General features: G+C 36.7%; 1 protein-coding gene across 3 annotated transcripts in view; it reads left to right on the forward strand.

Annotated features, from left to right (window-relative positions):
- Brcc3 (BRCA1/BRCA2-containing complex subunit 3) overlaps positions 1 to 21,420 on the forward strand; it is a 37,248-nt gene that overhangs the window by 3,798 nt on the left and 12,030 nt on the right. For all 3 annotated transcript variants that reach the window (XM_029534074.1, XM_029534073.1, XM_029534072.1), the window contains 4 exons: positions 2,691 to 2,810; positions 15,507 to 15,594; positions 16,161 to 16,249; positions 16,829 to 16,884. In XM_029534074.1, the coding sequence (XP_029389934.1) occupies positions 2,691 to 2,810; positions 15,507 to 15,594; positions 16,161 to 16,249; positions 16,829 to 16,884 (353 nt within the window). The remainder of the gene's footprint in view (positions 1 to 2,690; positions 2,811 to 15,506; positions 15,595 to 16,160; positions 16,250 to 16,828; positions 16,885 to 21,420) is intronic.

The raw sequence follows: 21,420 nt of genomic DNA on the forward strand, positions 1-21,420 counted from the left end.
TATACCCTTTACTTTTGGGGTTATTGTCATACCTTTTAATTACATATATATGAGTATATTATATATATTATATTATATATTTATGTATAAAAGCTTTATTTAACACTATTACTACTGTTTTGTACACTCTGTATTCATTGTGTTTATACAGATATTTTTATGGCACTTACCTTTTTGTAGTTTTCTGGAATTACCTTTCTTTCTGAAGAACTATAACATTTCTGTTTTTATAATTCCCTCCATTGGATATCTGAATATGTCTTTTATTTTATCTGCAGTTACTATAGAATTCCTTGTTTGCATCTATTTTATTTTAGTATTCTAAGATATAATCTTCGGGATTTCATAGTTCCTGTTGAAAAGTCAGTTATTTGTCTTGTTATTCTTTGAGAGGCTATGTATGCATCTATATTTGTTTCTAATTTTATTTTTCATCTGTTTTATGCCTGCCATACATTGTACTAGTTACTGGTGAGAAAGCATAAATAAAATATGGTCTCTGTTCCTGAGAAGCTTGCATTCTAATAGAGGAGAAAAGTGTGAAAATAATTATGATACACTGTGTGTTCTAGTAAAAATAGGTGCATAATGATTATGAAAGAATACGTATGCAGGAGAAAGTGATTTTATATTTATAATATGATCAGGAACTTAATATGAAAGTGCTCTCAGAATATTTGTGAAAATATTAACACAGAAGGGAGAATGTGTGAAAAGCTACTGAACCATAAAATAGCAACACATGATCTATAGAAACTCCAAGTAATACAATAATAGAAAAGCATAGCAACCTTCTGAGACTTAAACTCTGTAGAGCTATCTGTGTTGTGTTTTCAACAAATTATAAAGCCAGGTGTGATTGTTTACACTTGTAATCGCAGCACTAAGGAGGTCGGAACAGAAGGATTATTGTGAATTTCAGGCTAACCTAAGCTGCAAAGTAAGTTGCAGACCATCCTAGGCTATAGACTGAGACCTTGTCAAACAACAACAAAAAGAAAGGTTATTCCTTGAGCAACATTTTATTAATTTTTTAAAAGAATAGTCAGTATTTCTTATGCAAATTGTACCTTGTCTTGATTTTTGTCTGTTCAGGATAGTTTATCCTACCAAAAATGCTGACTATTCTTTCAACTACATTCACACTTTCTTTAATAAGTAACTACAGCCAAAAGATGAAAATAAAGCTAATATAAGGGTATATTTCATTTAGCTCTAATATGAAAAGCATTATTTCAATATGTAGTCAATATTTAAGAAATGTTGAGATAGTTCACATTCTTCCCACCCACCCCCCTTTTTATTTATTTTGTGTATATGAGTACACTGTAGAGATCGTCAGGCACACCAGAAGAGGGCATCACATCCCATTACAGATGGTTGTAAGCAACCATGTCATTGCTGAGAATTGAGTTGGGACCTCTGGAATAGCACTCAGTGCTTTTAACCACTGAGCCATCTCTCTAGCCCCTTAATCACAGATAAGCCTTTTAATCACAGTGGGTATTACATTTATGGCTTATTTAAAAATTAGACTTGACATATTTTAAGAGCTGTGCCTAATGGCTTCTATATTGTACAGTAGGGAGATCATAACTTACTTCAAAAACTTGCTTTGAGATTTCATCCTTGTCCTTTCACTTCTGACATTGAAAGCCACTTCCCATCCCTACCCCAAACTTGAACCATTTCACTGTTCTTTATGTCTTCTTTGTCTTTCTTCTCCCTTTTACTCTACAATATTCTAAATGTGGGCACCCCTCTTGATTTAGGGCCCAGGCCTCTGGTGATTACCTTATGAAAGTTTTGTTGATGATTCCCAACTGATTCTATTTGAACCTAAGCTACAATACTACTTAAAAAAAACATTGCCATATTTAATTTTCTTTCTTCCTGTTCATCCTGTAAGCCACTGCATGATATTAAGAACTTTGTACATTTTTTACATTCTGTCTGTTCTTAGCCTTACTATTTACCATTCCACCTCAAACTCTGAAAAAAATCTCTCAAACATTTTACTCACACTGTACCTCTTTTGTAGTTCATATATCTATTTGGCAACTATAGAAATTCTATATGTCCATACACAGCAATCAAATGCATACATTTGCCTACCTTCTCTGAATATTTTTTCTAGTCTTCTCAGTTCTTTTAGCACCAATTGTCTCCATTATTTTAGTGAAGTTTCATCTATAGTACTTTCTTCTCAACCATACTCCTTGCCTTTTGAACACTGTTTTATATTCCTTTATATAATGCATTTTGTACAACTTAGATGAATATTCAAAGAGTACATTCTCATTCTAAATACTCTGAAATATATATCTCTTGATTGGGATATGCTACATTTAAAACATTTATTTACTGGGAATAGTGATGCATGCCTATAACTATAGCACTTGGGAAGCAGAGGTAGGAGGATCAGGAGTTCAAACCCATCCCAAACCTATATAGCAAATTGGAGGCCCACCTGGAGTACATGAAACTGTCTCAAAAATACAAATAATAATAATAATAATAATAATAATTAAATAAACCAAAATTGCATTCATAAGAAAAGTATCAGTTTTTGAAAGTGAAATTTCCTACTGCTACTTTAATAAAATATAATCCTATAATTATAGGCAATTGGGGAAGGAAGTGTTGTTGGCCAAAGACAGAAGTAACCATTTCTATGGATTTCCCTTTAGATGGATACCATCAGAATTGTTCATATCCATTCTGTCATCATCTTGCGGCGTTCTGACAAGAGAAAGGACCGTGTAGAAATTTCTCCAGAGCAGCTGTCTGCAGCTTCAACAGAGGCAGAAATATCCTTAATAATGCTTGAGATGCTTTGTAGGCTCTGGGCCATACCAATGTAATTGCTATCTTCTTAACTTTAGTTGGTTCCATAGTTTCTTCCTGGCGAATATTCCCCTTCTTCATATTTACCCTTTAGATCTAATTATTTGGAAAAATCATCTCTCCCCATGTGTGTGCATGTATTCAGGTATTGTTTCTTAAACATTTCTTAAACATTTTCTACCTTTAAAAATTTACCTTACAAAGTAGCAAGTTTTTGTATATTTTCCTACATTCTTACTATCAGTGGACTCCCCTTATTCCATCTGTTCAGTCACCTCCCTGCTCCCTCAACCTGCTGCCCACTTAAATCTGTCCTAAGTATTTTCTTTTTGCTTACACAATGTGTTCTATTACTCAGTCCATCTGCTTTCTTAAAGCTTTATTCCTACCCCTCATGGGCCTCTTTGTGGTTTCCTCATGTGTACACACATTTATTCCCACAAAAATACACATATATAAAAGTTAAAAGCACTAGGCGGTGGTGACACACACCTTTAATCCCAGCACTTGGGAACTTGGGAGGCAGAGGCAGGCAGATTTCTGAGTTCGAGGCCAGCCTGGTCTACAGAGTGAATTCCAGGACAGCCAGGGCTATACAGAGAAACCCTGTCTCAAAAAACCAAAGGAAAAAAAAGTTAAAAGGAGGATCCAAATATGAAAAAGAACATATGCTGTTTGTCTTTCTGGGTCTGGGTTACCTCGTTCTATATAATATTTTCTAACTCTGTTTACTTACAAATCCTAAAAGATCAATAATGATTTTGTTGTGTGTTTATACTATATTTTAATTATCCATTCATTGATTGATGGCCTCTAGGCTGCTTTATTTCCTTGTTATTGTGAATGCAACAGCAATGAACATGAGTGTACAAGTATCTCAGTATTAGGCTATGGATTTTTTGGAGTATATTCCTGGGAATGGTATAGCTGTGTCTTATTGTAGTTATATTTGAGTTATATATTTGAGGAACTTTTTTTTTACCACATTCCTTATTTTTATCAGGTTTCTTACAAGTCTGTAAGCCCTGTGTTACCACATTATTCACACAGAGTTTCTCTGTCCAATGTGTCTTTTATGTATTCTGAGATATATTATGTGCCCTTTTATGTATTCAAAGATAACTGTGATATGCAAAGGTATACCACATTGTATACAGTCTCTCTCTTTCTCTCTGTCCATCTCTCTCTCCAGTTGTGCTCCTTGTTGCATTAGGAGATAACTTTGCATGGCATAGGCTTTACCACACTGCTTATACTCAGAAGGATTCTTGCCAATACAAATATGTTCATGACGATTAAGACTATGGCCACATTCACAGTCTTTCTCTTCAGTATGTTCATTTATACATTCAGAAATGATGGCATTGTAAAAAGATTTTCTCACATCCATTTCCTTCGGAGCTTTTCTCTCCAGTATGGATTCTTTCATTCATTTGAAGATGACCATGTTTTTTTTTTTAAAGATTTATTTATCTATTATATGTAAGTACACTGTAGCTGACTTCAGACATTCCAGAAAAGGGCATCAGATCTCGTTACGGATGGTTGTGAACCACCATATGGTTGCTGGGATTTGAACTCATGACCTTCGGAAGAGCAGTCAGTGCTCTTACCCGCTGAGCCATCTCACCAGCCCGAAGATGACCATGTTTTGAAAAGACTTTCACACACTGATTACACTTGTAAGGTTTTTCTCTAGTATGCCTTCTTTTATGAATTTGTAGATTATAATGGTGGGAAAAGGCTTAGTCACATTCATTACATTTGTAAGATTTCACTCCAGTATGAATACTTCTATGTGATTGGAGGTTACAAGGTTGGGAAAAGGCTTTGTCACACTGATTACATTTGTAGGGTTTATGTCCTGTATGTATTCTTCTATGAATTTGAAGATTACTGTGTTGTGAAAAGGCTTTGTGACATCGATTACATTTGTAAGGCTTCTATCCAGTATGTGTTCTTTTATAATTTGAGGTGAAAGTGTTTTGAAAAGTTTTTATCACATTCATTACATTTGAAGAGTTTCTCTCCGGTCTGTGTTCTTCTATGAGTTTGGAGATAACCATATTGGGTAAAGGTTTTATTATCACATTCATTACATTTGAAGTATGTGTTCTTCTGTGAGTCTGGAGGCTACCATATTGGGAAAAGGCTTTATCACATTCATTATATTTGAAGGGTTTCTCTCCAGTATGTGTTCTTCTATGAGTGTGGAGGCTACCATATTGGGAAAAGGCTTTATCACAGTCATTACATTTGTAGGGTTCTTCTCCAGTATGTAATCTTTTTTTTGCTTGTTTGTTTTTTTGGGTTTTTTTTGGTTTTATCTTTGAGGAACTTTAATACTGATTTTCATCATCATGGTGCCAGTTTACACTCCCACCATTTACTTTCCCCTATAACCTTTCTAGCATTTGTTTTCATTTTTTAATTTTTTTTTTTTCGGTTTTTCAAGACAGGGTTTCTCTGTGTAGCCCTGGCTGTCCTGGAACTCACTCTGTAGACTAGGCTGGCCTGGAACTCAGAAATCCGCCTGCGTCTGCCTCCCAAGTGCTGGGATTAATTGTTTTCATTTTTAAATTAAGATTTATTTTATTTATATGAATGTTTTGCTTTAATGTATGCCTTTATATCATATATGTACCTTGTGTCTGTAGAGATCAGAAGTTATTTAGATCCCCTAGAACTGGAGTTACAGATAGATGGCTGTGAGTCACCACATAGGTGCTGGGAACTGAACCTGGGTCCTCTTCAAGAACAACAAACAATATTAACCACTGAGCCATCTATCCAGACCCATTATTTGTTTACTTGATGATAGCCATTCTGACTGGATTATGAGTTCTGGGCATGGAATGCAAGACCTTGCACTTACAAGGCAAGTACTTTGTGAACTGAGCCATCTCCTCATCCCAGATTTATTAGAATTTCATTTCTTCCTGTTTCTTTTATTGGAAGAAATAAAAGTTTTAGATGGTCCTGCTCATAAATATTCATAGGTCTTAGGGTAAAAAACAATAACAGTGAGCTTTATAGGCAGCCCCCTTTGCCTCCCATCATAGATCTTACATATTGACTCTATTCCTTCCTACCGTTCCAGTTTTTCTAATTTCTAGGTTGTTCACTATCTTATCCTTGAAAAGATTAGTTTATGAAACTTTCCCTCAGAAAATTCAATTTGAAGAACTTAACATGTAATTCCATGCTAAAAATAACCAAAGAATGATTTATTTTCCTGTAGTCTGAATTGTATACTTTACCTATGGCAAGTTGAACTTGCATCAGTGCCTCTGGTGGTTTATTGTTCTACTGGACTACTGGCTCTATCCGTGCATAAGACCGGAGAAAATAAATTTTTGAATACTTTTTGCACCTTGTTATTTGGGGGTTTTTAAGAAGTGGTCTTATACTGTATGATTTGGCCTCTACTTGAGTGCTGGGATTGCAGGTATCAGCCAACAGATCTCACACCTAGATTTTTTGTAAACTTTTCAAAGTTAACACTGTGCATGTATACTACCTATATTTAAATTTTACATTTTTGTATCTATAGGTCCATTTTTATAAAAAATTGTTAATAGTGAATTTAACATTTCTATGTTAATAATTCAGTGGAACTCAGTAACAAAATACACACTTTGTATCATCAACATCTGTTCTTTTTCTTTTCAAGACAGACATTTTCTGTATAGCCCTGGCTGTCCTGGAACTTGCTTTGCAGACCAGGCTGGCCTTGAACTCAAATCCACCTGCCCCTGCCTCAAAGTGCTACTAGAATTAAAGGCATGTGCCACCAGTATGTTCTTATTACTTGGAGTACAGTCTTCCAGTCAGACAGGAAATAAAGAAGCAATAATTTTACTTTCTTCTTCCTGTGTCTAGATTTTAGGATTTAAAATTTTTAATATACATTTAGAGTACTTTGTTGATATCACATATTTTCTTTACATATTTCAAATTTTATATTTTATAATACTTTGAAATATGAGTAAGATATAGAATGTTCTAGATCGTACACAACCTTTTAAAAATACTTTTCAGGGGCTGGAGAGATGGCTCAGGGGTTCTGAGCACTGACTGCTCTTCCAGAGGTCCTGAGTTCTATTTCAAGCAATCGTATAATGGCACACAGCCATCTGTAATGGGATCTGATGCCCTCTTCTGGTGTGTCTGGAGACAGCCACAGTGTACTCACATACATAAAATAAACAAATCTTTTAAAATAAAAACTTCAATTTTTCAAAGATCATGGATTGCTTATACATAAAAATATACTCTCTTACTAGTCATGTATTATTTCAGTATTCAAGTATATTTATGCTTTGCATGTTTATATTATTTTGAACCAATTTTTAGCTTTTAATAGAACTCTTTACACAAATTTATCAAATATTTAAGAAGTTACATAAAATAGTCATGAAAAATTGCTGCTATCCTTTTCTTTTAAAAAAAATCTGTGTTTGTTTTAAGTATATGGTTGTTTTGCCTGCATATATGTATGCCACGTATATGCCTAAGGTCCAAGGAGGCCTAGAAGAGGGTATCAGATTCCCCTGGAATTGGAGTTTATGGACTTGGGTCCTCTGGAAGAGCAGCCAGACATCTCTTCATTACCTCCTATAGGTTTTTTGTTTGTTTGTTTGTTTGTTTTTTGTCTTTCGTTTTATGAATTTTCTATCAACTATGAAATCTGTTCCTTTAGGACAGTAGTAGCTTTTTAATCTAGGTAAGGTCATCACTGCTGCTTTCTTAGCCTAGTATAGCAGTCATTCATTGCAAGGTTTCTGAACACATAGTAGTTGCTCTGCTGTATCAATTGGAGCATTGAAACTTGGTGGCATTGATATTCATCATTTCTGTATATTTAAACTTCAGGACCATATTATTAGCCACTTCTACAAATTTTGTTAGTATATAAAGCTTCTTAATTGATTTTATCCCTGAGTTTGATTATTTCCTGCCTTCTATTCCTCTTGGGTGAATTTGCTTCTTTTTGTTCTAGACCTTTCAGGTGTGCTGTTGAGCTGGTAGTGTCTGCTCTCTCCAGTTTCTTTTTGGAGCCACTCAGAGCTATGAGTTTTCCTCTTAGCACTGCTTTCATTGTGTCCCATGAGTTTGGATATGTTGTGCCTTCAATTTCATTTAATCCTAAAGTTTTTAATTTTTTTCTTTATTTCTTGCTTGACCAAGTTATCATTAAGTAGGGTGTTGTTCAGCTTCCATTTGTATATAGACTTTCTGTTGTTTTTGTTGTTATTGAAGACCACCCTTAGTGCATGGTGATCTGATAGGATACATGAGATTATTTTAATCTTCTTGTATCTGCTGAGGCCTGTTTTTTGACCAATTATATGGTCAATTTTGGAGAATGTACCATGAGGTGCTTAGAAAAAGGTTTATTCTTTTGTTTTGTTTTGTTTTTGTTGGTTTGTTTGTTTGCTTGGTTTGTTTTTTTTTTTCAAGACAGAGTTTCTCTGTATAGCCCTGGCTCTCCTGGAGCTCACTTTGTAGACCAGGCTGGCCTTGAACTCAGAAATCCGCCTGCCTCTGCCTCCTGAGTGCTGGGATTAAAGCGTGAGCCACCACGCCCGGCTTCTTTTGTTTTAGGATGATATGTTGTATAAATATATGTTAAATCCATTTGGTCCATCACTTGTTAGTTTTACTGTGTCTATGTTTAGTTTGTTTCTATGACCCGTCCATTGGTGAGAGTGAGATATTGTTGTCTCCCACTATTTTTGTGTGCAGTGCAATGTGTGCTTTGAGCTTTAGTTTTGTTTAAAAAAAAGATTTATTTATGTATGTGAGTACACTGTAGCTGTCTTCAGACACACCAGAAGAGAGCATCGGATTATTTTTTAAAAATTTATTTATTTATTTATTATATGTAGGTACACTGTAGCTGTTTTCAGACACACCAGAAAAGGGCATCCAATCTCAATACAGATGGTTGTGAGCCACTGTGTGGTTGCTAGGATTTGAACTCAGGACCTCCAGAAGAACAGTCAGTGCTCTTAACCACTGAGCCTTCTCTCCAGCCCCCAGTAAAGTTTCTTTTATGAATGTGAGTGCCATTGCATTTGGAGCATACATATTAAGAATTGAAAGCTCATCTTGGTAGATTTTTTTCCTTCGACCAGTATGAAGTGTCCTTCCTTATCCTTCTTGATAACTTTTGGTTNAAAGTCAATTTTATTCGATATTAGAATGGCTACTCCAGCTTATTTCTTGGGAACATTTGTTTGGAAAATTGTTTTCCAGCCCTTTACTCTGAGGTAATATCTGTCTTTGTCACTGAGGTGCATTTGCTGTATGTAGCAAAATGCTGGGTCCTGTTTATATATCCAGTTTGTTAGTATATGTATTTTTATTGAGGAATTGAGTCCATTAATATTAAAAGATATTAAGGAATAGTGATTGTTGCTTCCTGTTATTTTTGTTGTTAGAGGTGGAATTATGTTTGTGTGGCTATCTTCTTTCATGTTTGTAGAAAGATTATTACTTTCTTGCTTTTTCTAGGGTGTAGTTTCCCTCCTTGTGTTGAAGTTTTCCATCTATTATCCTTTTTAGGGCTGGATTTGTAGAAAGATATTGTGTAAATTTGTTTTTGTCATGGAATATCTTGGTTTATCCATCTATGGTAATTGAGAGTTTTGCTGAGTATAGTAGCCCGGGCTGGCATTTATGTTCTCTTAGGCTCTGTAGGACATCTGCCCAGGATCTTCTAACTTTCATAGTCTCTGGTGAGAAGTCTGGTATAATTCAGATACATCTGCCTTTATATGTTACTCAACCATTTTCCCTTACTGCTTTAAATATTCTTTCTTTGTTTTGTACATTTGTGGTTTTGACTATTATGTGACAGGAGGAATTTCTTTTCTGGTCCAGTCTATTTGGCATTCTGTAGGCTTCTTGTATGTTTATGGGCATCTCTTTCTTTAGGTTAGGGAAGTTTTCTTCTATAATTTTGTTGAAGATATTTACTGGCTCTTTAAGTTGGAAATCTTCACTCTCTTCTATACCTATTATTCTTAAGCTTGGTCTTCTCATTGTGTCCTGGATTTCCTGGATGTTTTGGGTTAGGAGCTTTTTACATTTGTCATTTTCTTTGACTGTTGAGTCAATGTTTTCTATGGTATCTTCTGCACCTGAGATTCTCTCTTCTATCTCTTGTATTCTGATGGTGATGCTTGTGCTTTGACTCCTGATCTCTTTCCTAGGTTTTCTATTTCCAGGGTTGTCTATCTTTGTGTTTTCTTTATTGTATTGATTCTGTTTCCATTTTTAGATTCTGGATGGTTTTGTTCAATTCCTTCATCTGTTTTGTTGTGTTTTCTTGTAATTCTTTAAGGGACTTTTGTGTTTCCTCTTTAAGGGCTTCTAGCTGTTTACCTGTGTTCTCCTGTATTTCTTTAAGAGAGTTACTTATGTCCTTCTTAAAGTCCTCTATCATCATCATGAATTGTAACTTTAAACCAGAGTCTTGCTTTTCTGATGTGTTGGGATATCCAGGGCTCACTGTGTTTGGAGAACTGGTTTCTGATGATGCCAAGTGTCCTTGGTTTGCGTTGCTTATATTTTTCCCCTTGCCTCTCTCCATCTGGATATCTCTAGTGTTAGCTGGTCTTGCTGTCTCTGACTGTGGCTTTTCCCTCCTGCAAGCCTGTGTGTCAGTACTCCTGGTAGACCAGTTCTCTCTGGGAGGAATTTGGATATGGAGAACTTTGGCACAGGGTTAGCTCCAGGGTGCAGATGGAAACCTGAAGGATTCTGTCCTCGGTTCCTGTGTCCTGAGGTCTCTGGGCAGGTCCCTCAGAGCAGAAGTGGTAGTATTACCTGTGCTCACTAGTGTGCCTGCAATCCTAGGACCAGCTCTTTCCTGGCACAGTATTTGTATATAGAGCGCTATGGTACAGGATCAGCTCCAGCTGCAGATGGAAACTGGAAGGATCTTGTACCAGGCTTCTCCTTGGTTCCTGTTTTCTGAGGTCTCCAGGCAGGTCCCTCGGAGCAGAAGTGGTGGTCTTACCTGTGCTCACAGGTGTGCCAGCACTCATGGGAGACCAGCTCTCTCCTGGCGATATTTGGGTATTATAATGCAACAATCTTAAAATATATATTTTATTATTTTATGTGTGGGTATGTGTACCATATGTAAATAAAGGTGCCTAAAAAGTCCAGAAGAGGGCATTGGATCCCTTAGGGCTGAGTTGCAGGCAGGTTTGAATTGCCTGATATGGATGCTGGTAACCAAACCCACAACTTCTGCAAGTACAGTACAGACCCTTAACCAGTAAGACATCTCTCCAGCCTCTGTGTAGCAACTCTGTCACCAGAAAGTACAAGCTTTAATTGTCAATCAGAATCCCATATTAGGATGGAAGAATTATCACCAGTTTCTTTTAGCATGGCCTACTTCCTTGCCTTTCAATTTTTGCAAGGTTATTTATTGAAGGAATTATAGAATTCAACCTATTCAATTGTTGAGAGACTTCTTTATCAGATATATTATTACCAACCAAAACTTTGAAAACTTTGCTAACATTTCCTAGAATATACACATACATACACATTTTATTGAATCCCCAAAAATGTGAAAATCTATATAGAGAAGTAAAGCTTGGCCATGAATGCTATCAGTTACTTTATGAAGATTCAAAGCAAGCTGGTTGTCAGTCAGCTACTACAAGGTTCCACATCTATATGAAGCTGGGCCTGAGTGTCAAGACAGACGCCCAAATGTGATAGCTCATCAATGATAGTTCTTCTGTGTTTCACTATTGCTAATGTGCCCAGCAAAATAGAGTATGATGGCACATTTCTGTAGTCCTAGTACTTACCAGGTAGAGGCCAGCCTGGGGTATATAGTGACACTCTGTTTCAAAAATAAAATAGTTTCATTTCTTTCAACTTTTAATTTTGTTTTTATTTGTTTATTTACTTATTTTTAAGACAGGTCTCACTATGTAGCTCTGGCTACCTTGGAACACACTTGTATTTTTTTTAATGAGTAAACTTGGGTTTTTCTTATTGATGTTTTTTGGTTTTTATCTTTTTGAGACAAGGTCTCACTATGTAACTCTTGTTGGCCTGGAAGTCACTGTGTAGACCAGGTTTCTTTCAAACTCAAAGCGATCCATCTGCCTCTGTCATAAAAGATGTGTACCATTATGTGCAGTTTAAAATGAGGTTTTTATTTTAAGAGCTAATGATATTTTTTACAATATTATCTGGTTATTTCCTTTGTTTTTCTATTGGTTTGATAATCTTTTTTGGTAATATAGGTATTTTATATATATGAAAATTATCTTTTTGCAAGAAGGGTGGTATTTTTTTCCTATTTACTTAGGGTAAGTATATATGTGTTCCCTAATATAATTATGGTGGTTTTTTTTTTTTTTTTGGTTTTTCAAGACAGGGTTTCTCTGTATAGCCCTGGCTGTCCTGGAACTCACTCTGTAGACCAGGCTGGCCTCAAACTCAGAAATCCTCCTGCCTCTGCCTCCCGAGTGCTGGGATTAAAGGCGTGCACCACCACGCCCAGCTATGGTTCTTTTTATATTTTGATATTAACTTTTAATCCTGACTACCCTTTATATTTATAACAATTCTGTGTCTGAAATCTTTATAAATCCATTAGAATTTACAAAAATAATACAGAGAATGTCTTTGTAACCTTGACCTATTTTATCTTTTAGCTCTATATTACAAATTTATGGCACAAAAAAGATAGGAAATTGACAGTGATAGAATATTTAAAGTTCTGTGCTACTTTGTCACATGATATGTATAACCTCTGAAATAATCAACTCTCAAAACTGGGGACAGGCAAAATAGTTCCATGTGCTTTCCACAGAAACCCGATGACTTGAATTCTATCCTTAAAACCCACTTAAAGGTAGAACAACTCATACACACAATAATAATAAAAGTTTTAAAGATATAACACTATTTTCTCATTCTACATTCTACATTTCATACCCACACCCAACTTTTTCCTGCCACAACTAACCCTTGACAATCACAAATGTGTTCATCTCTGACAATGTGGGGTTTGATGTCCTTATCCTCTAGGTTTTTCTGTACTGCTGTATAGATCCATTAGCTCACTTCTAAGCTGGTCTTAAGCAACTTGGAGAGCATCTGAGCCTTTTCATGGTGAACTGTGTGGAGCAGAATAACTGAGTAAAGGAGGTTTTCCTCACTTCTAAAGCAGGACTCTTCTAAGCACTATGTCCCCTACCTCCTAAAGATGAGCCTCTTTACCCTTTCAGGATATGGGTAGGGGGAAATAGCTGCTGGTTCCCATCCTGCTTCCCAGGGCTATGTAGTTACTTAGCATCACTTTTATAAGGAGCAGTTACTTTTTCTTAGACCTGAGGTCCTTCTCTCATACTTTTGTTCCTCTATGCCCTGTAGAGTACTCAAGTGTGACCCATGGGACATATCTAGGGTTCTGTCCCTTTGAAGATGTTCTTCACCCTAAAAGCCACCAAACTTAATGATTCACTTAAGCCCTGGCTTGACTATAGTTTTCCTTCCATATTCTTGTGTAGTCTGGAAGTCATCTCACAGGCTTACTTTGTTTTCCATCTATTGAACATTGCCATTCTGTATATTTTAAAAACAAATAACTGCCCATATAAAATTCTTATAGTTACGAAAAGGCTGTTTATCATTGAGATTACTTATATTCAAGTGGAAACTAGTTCATTCCCAAACAGGTAATGTCTGGGTACATGACTATACTTCACCATTACAGTTAAATTTGTCAAGCATTTACTGGGAGCCAGGCACAGAGCTAAACATCTTACACAGATTGCCACATCTACTCTTCACTGCCATGTGGTACATTCTTCTCAGTCTATAGCTTAAGAGACAGGCTAAAAGAATAAGCAAAATTTTCTTGTCATTTGTACATTAAAAACATTAAAACAAGGTGTGGTGGTTCCACCTGTAATTTCAGCAAGTGGCAAGTAGAGGCAGGAGGATTGCAAATTTGAGGCCTGCCTAGCCTACATGGTGAGATCCTAGCTCAAAAACTCTTGTATTGGTCCTCGGGCTTAGTTGTATAAAATGTAGTGTGTGTAGGGGGTGTGTGTGCACACCACTCATACACACTTAATTTTATGTATGTGAGTGTTTTGCCTGCATGTATGTCTGTGCTATATGTATGCCTGGTGCCCATGAAGGCTAGAAAAGGGTGTTAGATCTTGGAACTGAAGTTACAGATGGTTGTGAGTTGCTATGCAGATGCTGAGACTCAAACCTCAATTCTTTGAAAAAGTTGCCAGTGGTCTTTAACCACTAAGTAATCTCTCCAGCCTCTGAGTATGTTTTTCTTTTAATATTTTATTTTTAAAAATCAGCATATAATTAGTTTTCTTTATTGCACTTTAAAACAATTTACTTTTGTTACTCTTTCCCCTTCTCCCAATATTCCTGTACCCCCAGTTAACCTTTTCTGCTTTCATGTCCTATATGTTGTGTTACCCTTCATATACCCTTCCTCAGCACCTCTTTTTCCCTTTTGTGGTTTCACTTTTAGTTCTATGACCTGTACTCATGTATACACAGAATGGGAGAAGATCTTTGTTGGCTGTACTTCAGGGAAGCAGTTAATATCTGGAATGTATAAAGAATTGCAAGAATTAAGCACCCGGAAACCCAGCCAATCAATGAACTGAGTAGACAGTACTCCCTTTAAAAAAAATAAATAAATCGCTGAGCGGTGGTGGTGCATGCCTTTAATCCCAGCACTTGGGAGGCAGAGGCAGGCGGATTTCTGAGTTCAAGGTCAGCCTGGTCTACAAAGTGAGTTCCAGGACAGCCAGGGCTACACAGAGAAACCCTGTCTCGAAAAACCAAAAAAAAAAAAAAAAAACAAATAATAATAAAAGTCACTTTTTTCTAATTAACTCATAAACCTGCTTGTGGACGTTGTACATCGTGGTGCGGAGCCTAGTGCGCACCACGATGTACAACGTCCACAAGCAGCAGACACTCCAGAAGAGGGAGTCAGATCTTGTTATGGATGGTTGTGAACCACCATGTGGTTGCTGGGATTTGAACTCAGGACCTTTGGAAAAGCAGTCAATGCTCTTAACCGCTGAGCCATCTCGCCAGCCCTGGTTATGTTTTAATATAGGTAATTTGTAGGAAAACTAGGCAGCATTTTACAGAATAGTAGAAACTAAACTGTGATTCATAAGGTACAATTATAGTTATTAAGTAGCAAAAAGATAATTTTATGGTTGAGGATCACTACAACACAAGGAACTGTATTAAAGGGTTGCATCATTAGGAAGGTTGAGAACCACTGGATATGTACACACACACACTTTTATTATATTTCTTTACCAAAAGTGGAAGTAGACAGAGAAGTCAGAAGATTCTCAAGTTGAACATATAAAAGAATCCTGAAGATTGAAACAAGCTTCTTTGCAGAGAATGGAAAGATTTGGATGACTAAACATTTGCATAATTAGATTAAGACAATGTAATAGAAATACAAATTATATTTAAAGAAAAGACTGACTTTAAGGAATAACATTGGCAGTTCTGGGCATGAACCTTATTTCACCCTTAATTATATATTTTGACCCTTTATTATAAGCATAAAGATGTTTTTTATCTTGAAAATACCTTGACAAACATACAGGTTGGCTGAACTAACAGGTCGTCCCATGAGAGTTGTTGGCTGGTATCATTCTCACCCTCATATAACTGTTTGGCCTTCACATGTTGGTAAGTGTTTATTTCTCTCACATGAATATCATTTCTCCTCCATTACATATCACAGTCATCAAAAGGCTTTTATTCTAAAAAATATTTTTGTCACTTCCAAAGCCTATCTTCTATTCCTAGAAGGAATTATCAAGTTTTGGGGATAGCTGAAGTTTTCAATTTTTTTCTATGTTTCATTTCATAGTTGGGACAGTCTTGGGCTAAGTAGCTTGGAGTTATTACTTAATAGCAAACTTTTTATAATATTGCTTTAACTTGGCAAAATATGCACTAACATTCATGTTATTATAGTATATCCCTATTTTCCTATGGAATATGAATGTTGATAGGATAATTGATAGACATTACTGTTATCTCTGGATAAAATCTGTTAAATAAGGTTCCTCCCTAACCCCCCTGTAAGACAGGGTTTCTCTGTGTAGCCCTGGTTGTCCTGGAACACACTTTGTAGACAGGCTGGCCTGGAACTGAAAGATCTGCCTGCTTCTGCCTCCAGAGTGCTGGGATTAAAAGTGCGTACCACTAAGCCCAGCCCATTTAACAGAATGCTTTTATTTATATTTCAGATGTTCGTACACAAGCCATGTACCAAATGATGGATCAAGGCTTTGTAGGACTTATTTTTTCCTGTTTCATAGAAGACAAAAACACAAAGGTAGTGTATGTATAGGGGTATGCATATACAGGTGTGTGTGTGTGTGTGTGTGTGTGTGTGTACAAAGTAGACACAGAATAGAGAAACATCTTTATAATTTTTGTAGGATTATCAGGGGACTTTTCAATGAGAAGGGTTATTGAGGTAAGGTCGGAGAAAGATAAGAAATCGAGTCCTGAGTATTTCTTGGGGGGGGGGGAGATCATCCCTAGCAGAAGAAATAGCCAGTGCAAACACCCTAAAGTGAGTGGCATTTTCAGGGAACATTGAGGAAATTGGTGTGGCTGCAGTAGGGAGAAGAAGACCGTGACAATGTATTCCCACTTGCCTTAGGCTTTGAGTTTTAGGTTAGAGTGTACTAAATTGCTATAAAATGTCCAGTACAAAAGTGATTGAATGGTTGAAGATAAATGCTTGTCATACTGAGTCAGTTATTATACATTGTAAACTATATAATTGTGGATTGGATACTATAATATACTTTGTAAAGATGTACAGATATTATGTCTCAGGAAAAAAATTAATAACAAAATTAATCCTTTTATGTATGACACTTCCTTTCTACCTTTTTTTAAATAGACTGGTCGGGTACTCTACACTTGCTTCCAATCCATACAAGCCCAAAAAAGCTCAGAGTAAGTATGACAGAGATGTTATTATTGATAGACTAATGCCTAGTCATAGAATTGATGGTGGCAGGATTTTCCCTGTCTAATTAATTTAAATATTAGTGCAGCAGGAAGCCTGTGAATGGACAGGGAAAAGGGAGGCAGAGCTAAGAGTTGCAGAGACAGGTGATACAGGAGAAAGGAGGAAGCAAAATGAAAGATGAACAGGATGATTCAGATTCAGCGTGGCTTTAAATAGTCACAGGTCTATCCCTATAATATCATACAGGGATAGAATAATTGGGGTAACTTGCCTAATCCAGATGGGCAGCTTCTACCATTATAAATTGGCCCTGAAATTATTCTGTGGGCATCTTGTGAATTGAGAATCTATTGATATATAAATCTGACTGATTAATTATAAGCTTCTAGATTTTTGATTTTACCAGGTTACTGGGAGTTGTGACAGCTAACCATGAGGTGGGCTGTTATTGCATTGGGCTGGTGTGGCAGCAACCTGCCAGGGGAGTTTAGCGAGTCAGGTGGAGACATCTCGGGAGCCCCGGGCCAGACAGTCTGCTGAGATGATAATACCCAGGTGGCCCACCAGTGCCCGGGGTAGAACGGGAACTTGCCATTCTTTTTATTATTTCCCACAACACTGTTTCATTTAATTTTTCTCATTAGTGAGACACTAATAGTACTCTATTTCTTAACAGCTCTAATAAAATTTATGTTTTTATCACTTTGAGTATTGTAAAAGTCTAGGAAGCTCGAGTCTCTTTATTTAGCTATATCACCATAGTCTTGGACCATATTTTCCAAATTGTGTTACACTGCTAGTTTCTGTTTCACTGGTGTGTTCTAAAACAAAGACCAAATGTTAAGAAATTTAGAGATTTTTATAGATACTTCTCTGTTGCTACATAAACTTTTGTTTTTACTGTTGCTAAGGATGGAACCCAGGGCCTCATTAATACTAGGCAAACATTTACCATGGAGATGTAACTCTTGCCTTCCTGCCATAAAAGTCTTTTCAGAATTACAATATTCCATTTAAATGTTTGTATAGATTAATTTCCTCATTAAAACATGGTAATCAGTTGGGCGTGGTGGCGCACGCCTTTAATCCCAGCACTCAGGAGGCAGAGGCAGGCGGATTTCTGAGTTCGAGGCCAGCCTGGTCTACAAAGTGAGTTCCAGGACAGCCAGGGATAAACAGAGAAATCCTGTCTCGAAAAACCAAAACAAACAAACAAACAAACAAACAAAACATGGTAATCTATTTCTGGGTAAAGCAGTACATGCCTTTTAATACTAGTACAAAGGAGGCAGAGGCAGGTGAATCTATATAAATTCCAGGCCAACTAAGGCTATATAGTGAGATCCTGTTTTAAACAAATGAACCAAAAACCAAACAACCCAAACTCTATTGTTATTGTTGTTGTTTTATCTTGTTGTCACAAAGATGATAGTCACTGATACCATCCCACTTCCATTCTCCACAATGTGGTTATTATTTTTTCTTTTGTTACTTTTCTAATTTTTAATGAAGTAGAATTCTTTTTATTTTTCTGCTTTGAGACAGGGTCTTGTTATATGCTCCAGTCTGAGGTTATGATCCTGTGCTCCCTTGTGTTGGTCTTCGAAAATGTGGGCTACTACACCTAGCTAAAGTTGGCCCTTTTATTGTATTAACAATTGATTTTAGACAATATTGATTTGGCTCTTTTTGATTATTAAATATTCATAGTTACAAACATCCATGCTCAAGATTGTAACCATAATTTCATTGTATGTGTTTTGTGTATTGGTTAATTTTAACAGAAAATAAATTTCATCATTGCGATTAGGTAAGTTCTGTTCCCTCTTTAACTAGCTAATGTGAACTAGTGTAATGTGATTCTGCTTTTTTTCTTACATAGTTTTTGTTGTTGTTGTTGTTGTTGTTGTTGTTTTGCTTTTGCAGGAGGTTTTGAATAGATTTTATCAACTCCTTGAGTTCTGAACTCTTAGAAATAATATGAAAACACTTGAAATCTCCACATTTTAAGGATTACTCCATAAAACTATCCAATGCAGATGTGATATCTCCCTTAGGCCTGATGTTCAGCTGATTTCCTGATGAGGGGTGAGAGGGCTAGAGGAGGGGCCCCCACTAGTTTCTTCACTTATTCTCCTGAGTTGTATCCATTATAGTCTAGAGTCTTGATTCATTGTCATCTTGCTGAAAGAGACCCTCTAGTAACTTCCTAAGAATGGTATGCATTTAAGACATTTTTGTCTGAATCCTACTTGTCTGAAATGTTTTATTCTTTTTTTTTAAATAAACAGTTTAAAGATTTATTGTATGAGTACACTGTAGCTGTCTCAAACACACCAGAAGAGGGCACCAGATCTCATTACAGATGGCTGTGAGCCACCATGTGGTTGCTGGGAATTGAATTCAGATCCTTTGGAAGAGTAGTCAGTGCTCTTAACCACTGAGCCATCTCTGCAGCCCCAAAATGTTTTATTCTTAATAACAGTTATAAAAATTGAGGCAGAAGTCTTGAACTCATGGTTAACATTCTTTTTAACTTACCTAATACATTCCTGTCTTATGGGCTTGAAGTCATACATTCCTGTCTTCTGGACTTGAAGTCCTAGTAGGCACAGATCCACCACTAGTTTGTTTTCTCATAGGATTCTCCTCCTTATTAGGACACATGTCAAATTCCTTCTCCCCTCCATATCTGTTAGAGTTCTTCCCTTTCTCTTTAGAGAACTAGAAATAGAATGGGACTTCTACACCATTTATTGGCATTTATTAAAACTGTAAATTAGATGTTATACTCATTGTTAACAAATAAAAGTGTGCCACATAAAAACAGAAACAATAAGATAAATATTTGCCACTGTTATTCAACATTGAATTGGTAGTTCTAGCCAGAGCAACAGGTTCAACATCAGAGTTGGACAAGCAAAGTTTCTTGGTTCATGTTCAAAACACAAAATCGGTTGGTTTTTATATCAGCAGTGCACAAAAGGAAATTGGGAAAACAATTTTATTAAAAATAGGATAACATTTAATAAAATATGTAAGAGAAAATTTAAGTAAGTGAAGGAGAAATTGCATCCATTACTATTAAAAAGTACTAAAAGAAATAAAAGAATACACACACAGATACACACACACACAGATACACACACACACACACACACACACACACACACACACAGAAGCCATGGAGGATTTTGGCTTACTGGCTTGCTCAGCCTGTTTTTTTTATAGCACCCAAGACCACCTGCCCAGAAGTGGCACAATCAACAGTGTCACTCCCTCATCAATCATTAGTCAAGAAATTGCCTCCACTAATATTCCCACAGGCCAATCTGATAAAGGCAATTTTTTGATTAAGGGTCCCTCTTCTCAGGTTACTCTAGTTGTTGTCGAGATGACCCAAACTAATGAATACAATAATACACTGAAAGACTTGGTATTGTTAAAATGACCGTACTCCCCAAGGTTATCTAGAGTCAATGCAATACTTATGTAATTACAAAGGTCCTTTTTTTTTTAAATGAATATTTTCTTTATTCACATTTCAAATGTTATTCCCTTTCCTGGCCCCCCCAAACCCCCTATCCCATTCTACCTCCCCCTGCTTCTGTGAGGGTTTTTCCACCCACTCCCAGCTCCCCACCCTCAGTTCCCCTACACTGGGGCATCTATTGATTCTTCATAGGACCAAGGACCACTCCTCCCATTGATGCATGACAAGGCCATCCTCTGCAACTTATGCAGCTGGAGCCATGTGTATTCCTTTGTTGATGGCTTAATCCCTGGGAGCTCTTGAGGGACTGGTTGGTTGATATTTTTGTTCTTCCTGTGGGGTTGCAATCCCCTTCATCTCCTTCGCTCCTTGCTCTAACTCCTCCATTCAGAACCCTGCCCTAAGTCCAATGGTTGGCTGCGAGCATCCGTCTCTGTCTTTGAAAGGCTCTGGCAGGGCCTCTCAGGAGACAGCCATATCAAGCTCTTTTCAGAATGCACTTTTTTTCCTTTTTTATCTTTTTAAAATTATTTTATTAGATATTTTCTTCATTTACGTTTCAAATGCTATCCCAAAAGTCCCCTATACCCTCCCCCCCAACCTACTCCCCTACTCAGCATGCACTTCTTGGCATCAACAATAGTGTCAGTGTTTGGTAACTGTATATGAGATGAATCCCTAGGTAGGACAGTCTCTGGGTGGCCTTTCCTTCAGTCTCTGCTCTACAGTTTATCTCCATATTTGCTCCTGTGATTATTTTGTTCTCCTTCTAAGAAGGACCAAATCACCCACACTTTGGTCTTCCTTCTCCTTGAGCTTCATATGATCTGTGAATTGTATCCTGGTTATTTGGAGCTTTTGAGCTAATGTCCCCTAATCAGTGAATGCATACCATGTGTGTTCTTTTGCTATTGGGTTACTTCACTCACGATGATATTTTCTAGTTCTATTCACTTGCCTAAGATTTCATGAATTCATTATTTTTAATAGCTAAGTACTCCACTATATAAATGTATCACATTTTCTG

This window comes from Mus pahari, chromosome X (genome assembly GCF_900095145.1).
Source record: "Mus pahari chromosome X, PAHARI_EIJ_v1.1, whole genome shotgun sequence".
NCBI lineage: Eukaryota > Metazoa > Chordata > Mammalia > Rodentia > Muridae > Mus > Mus pahari.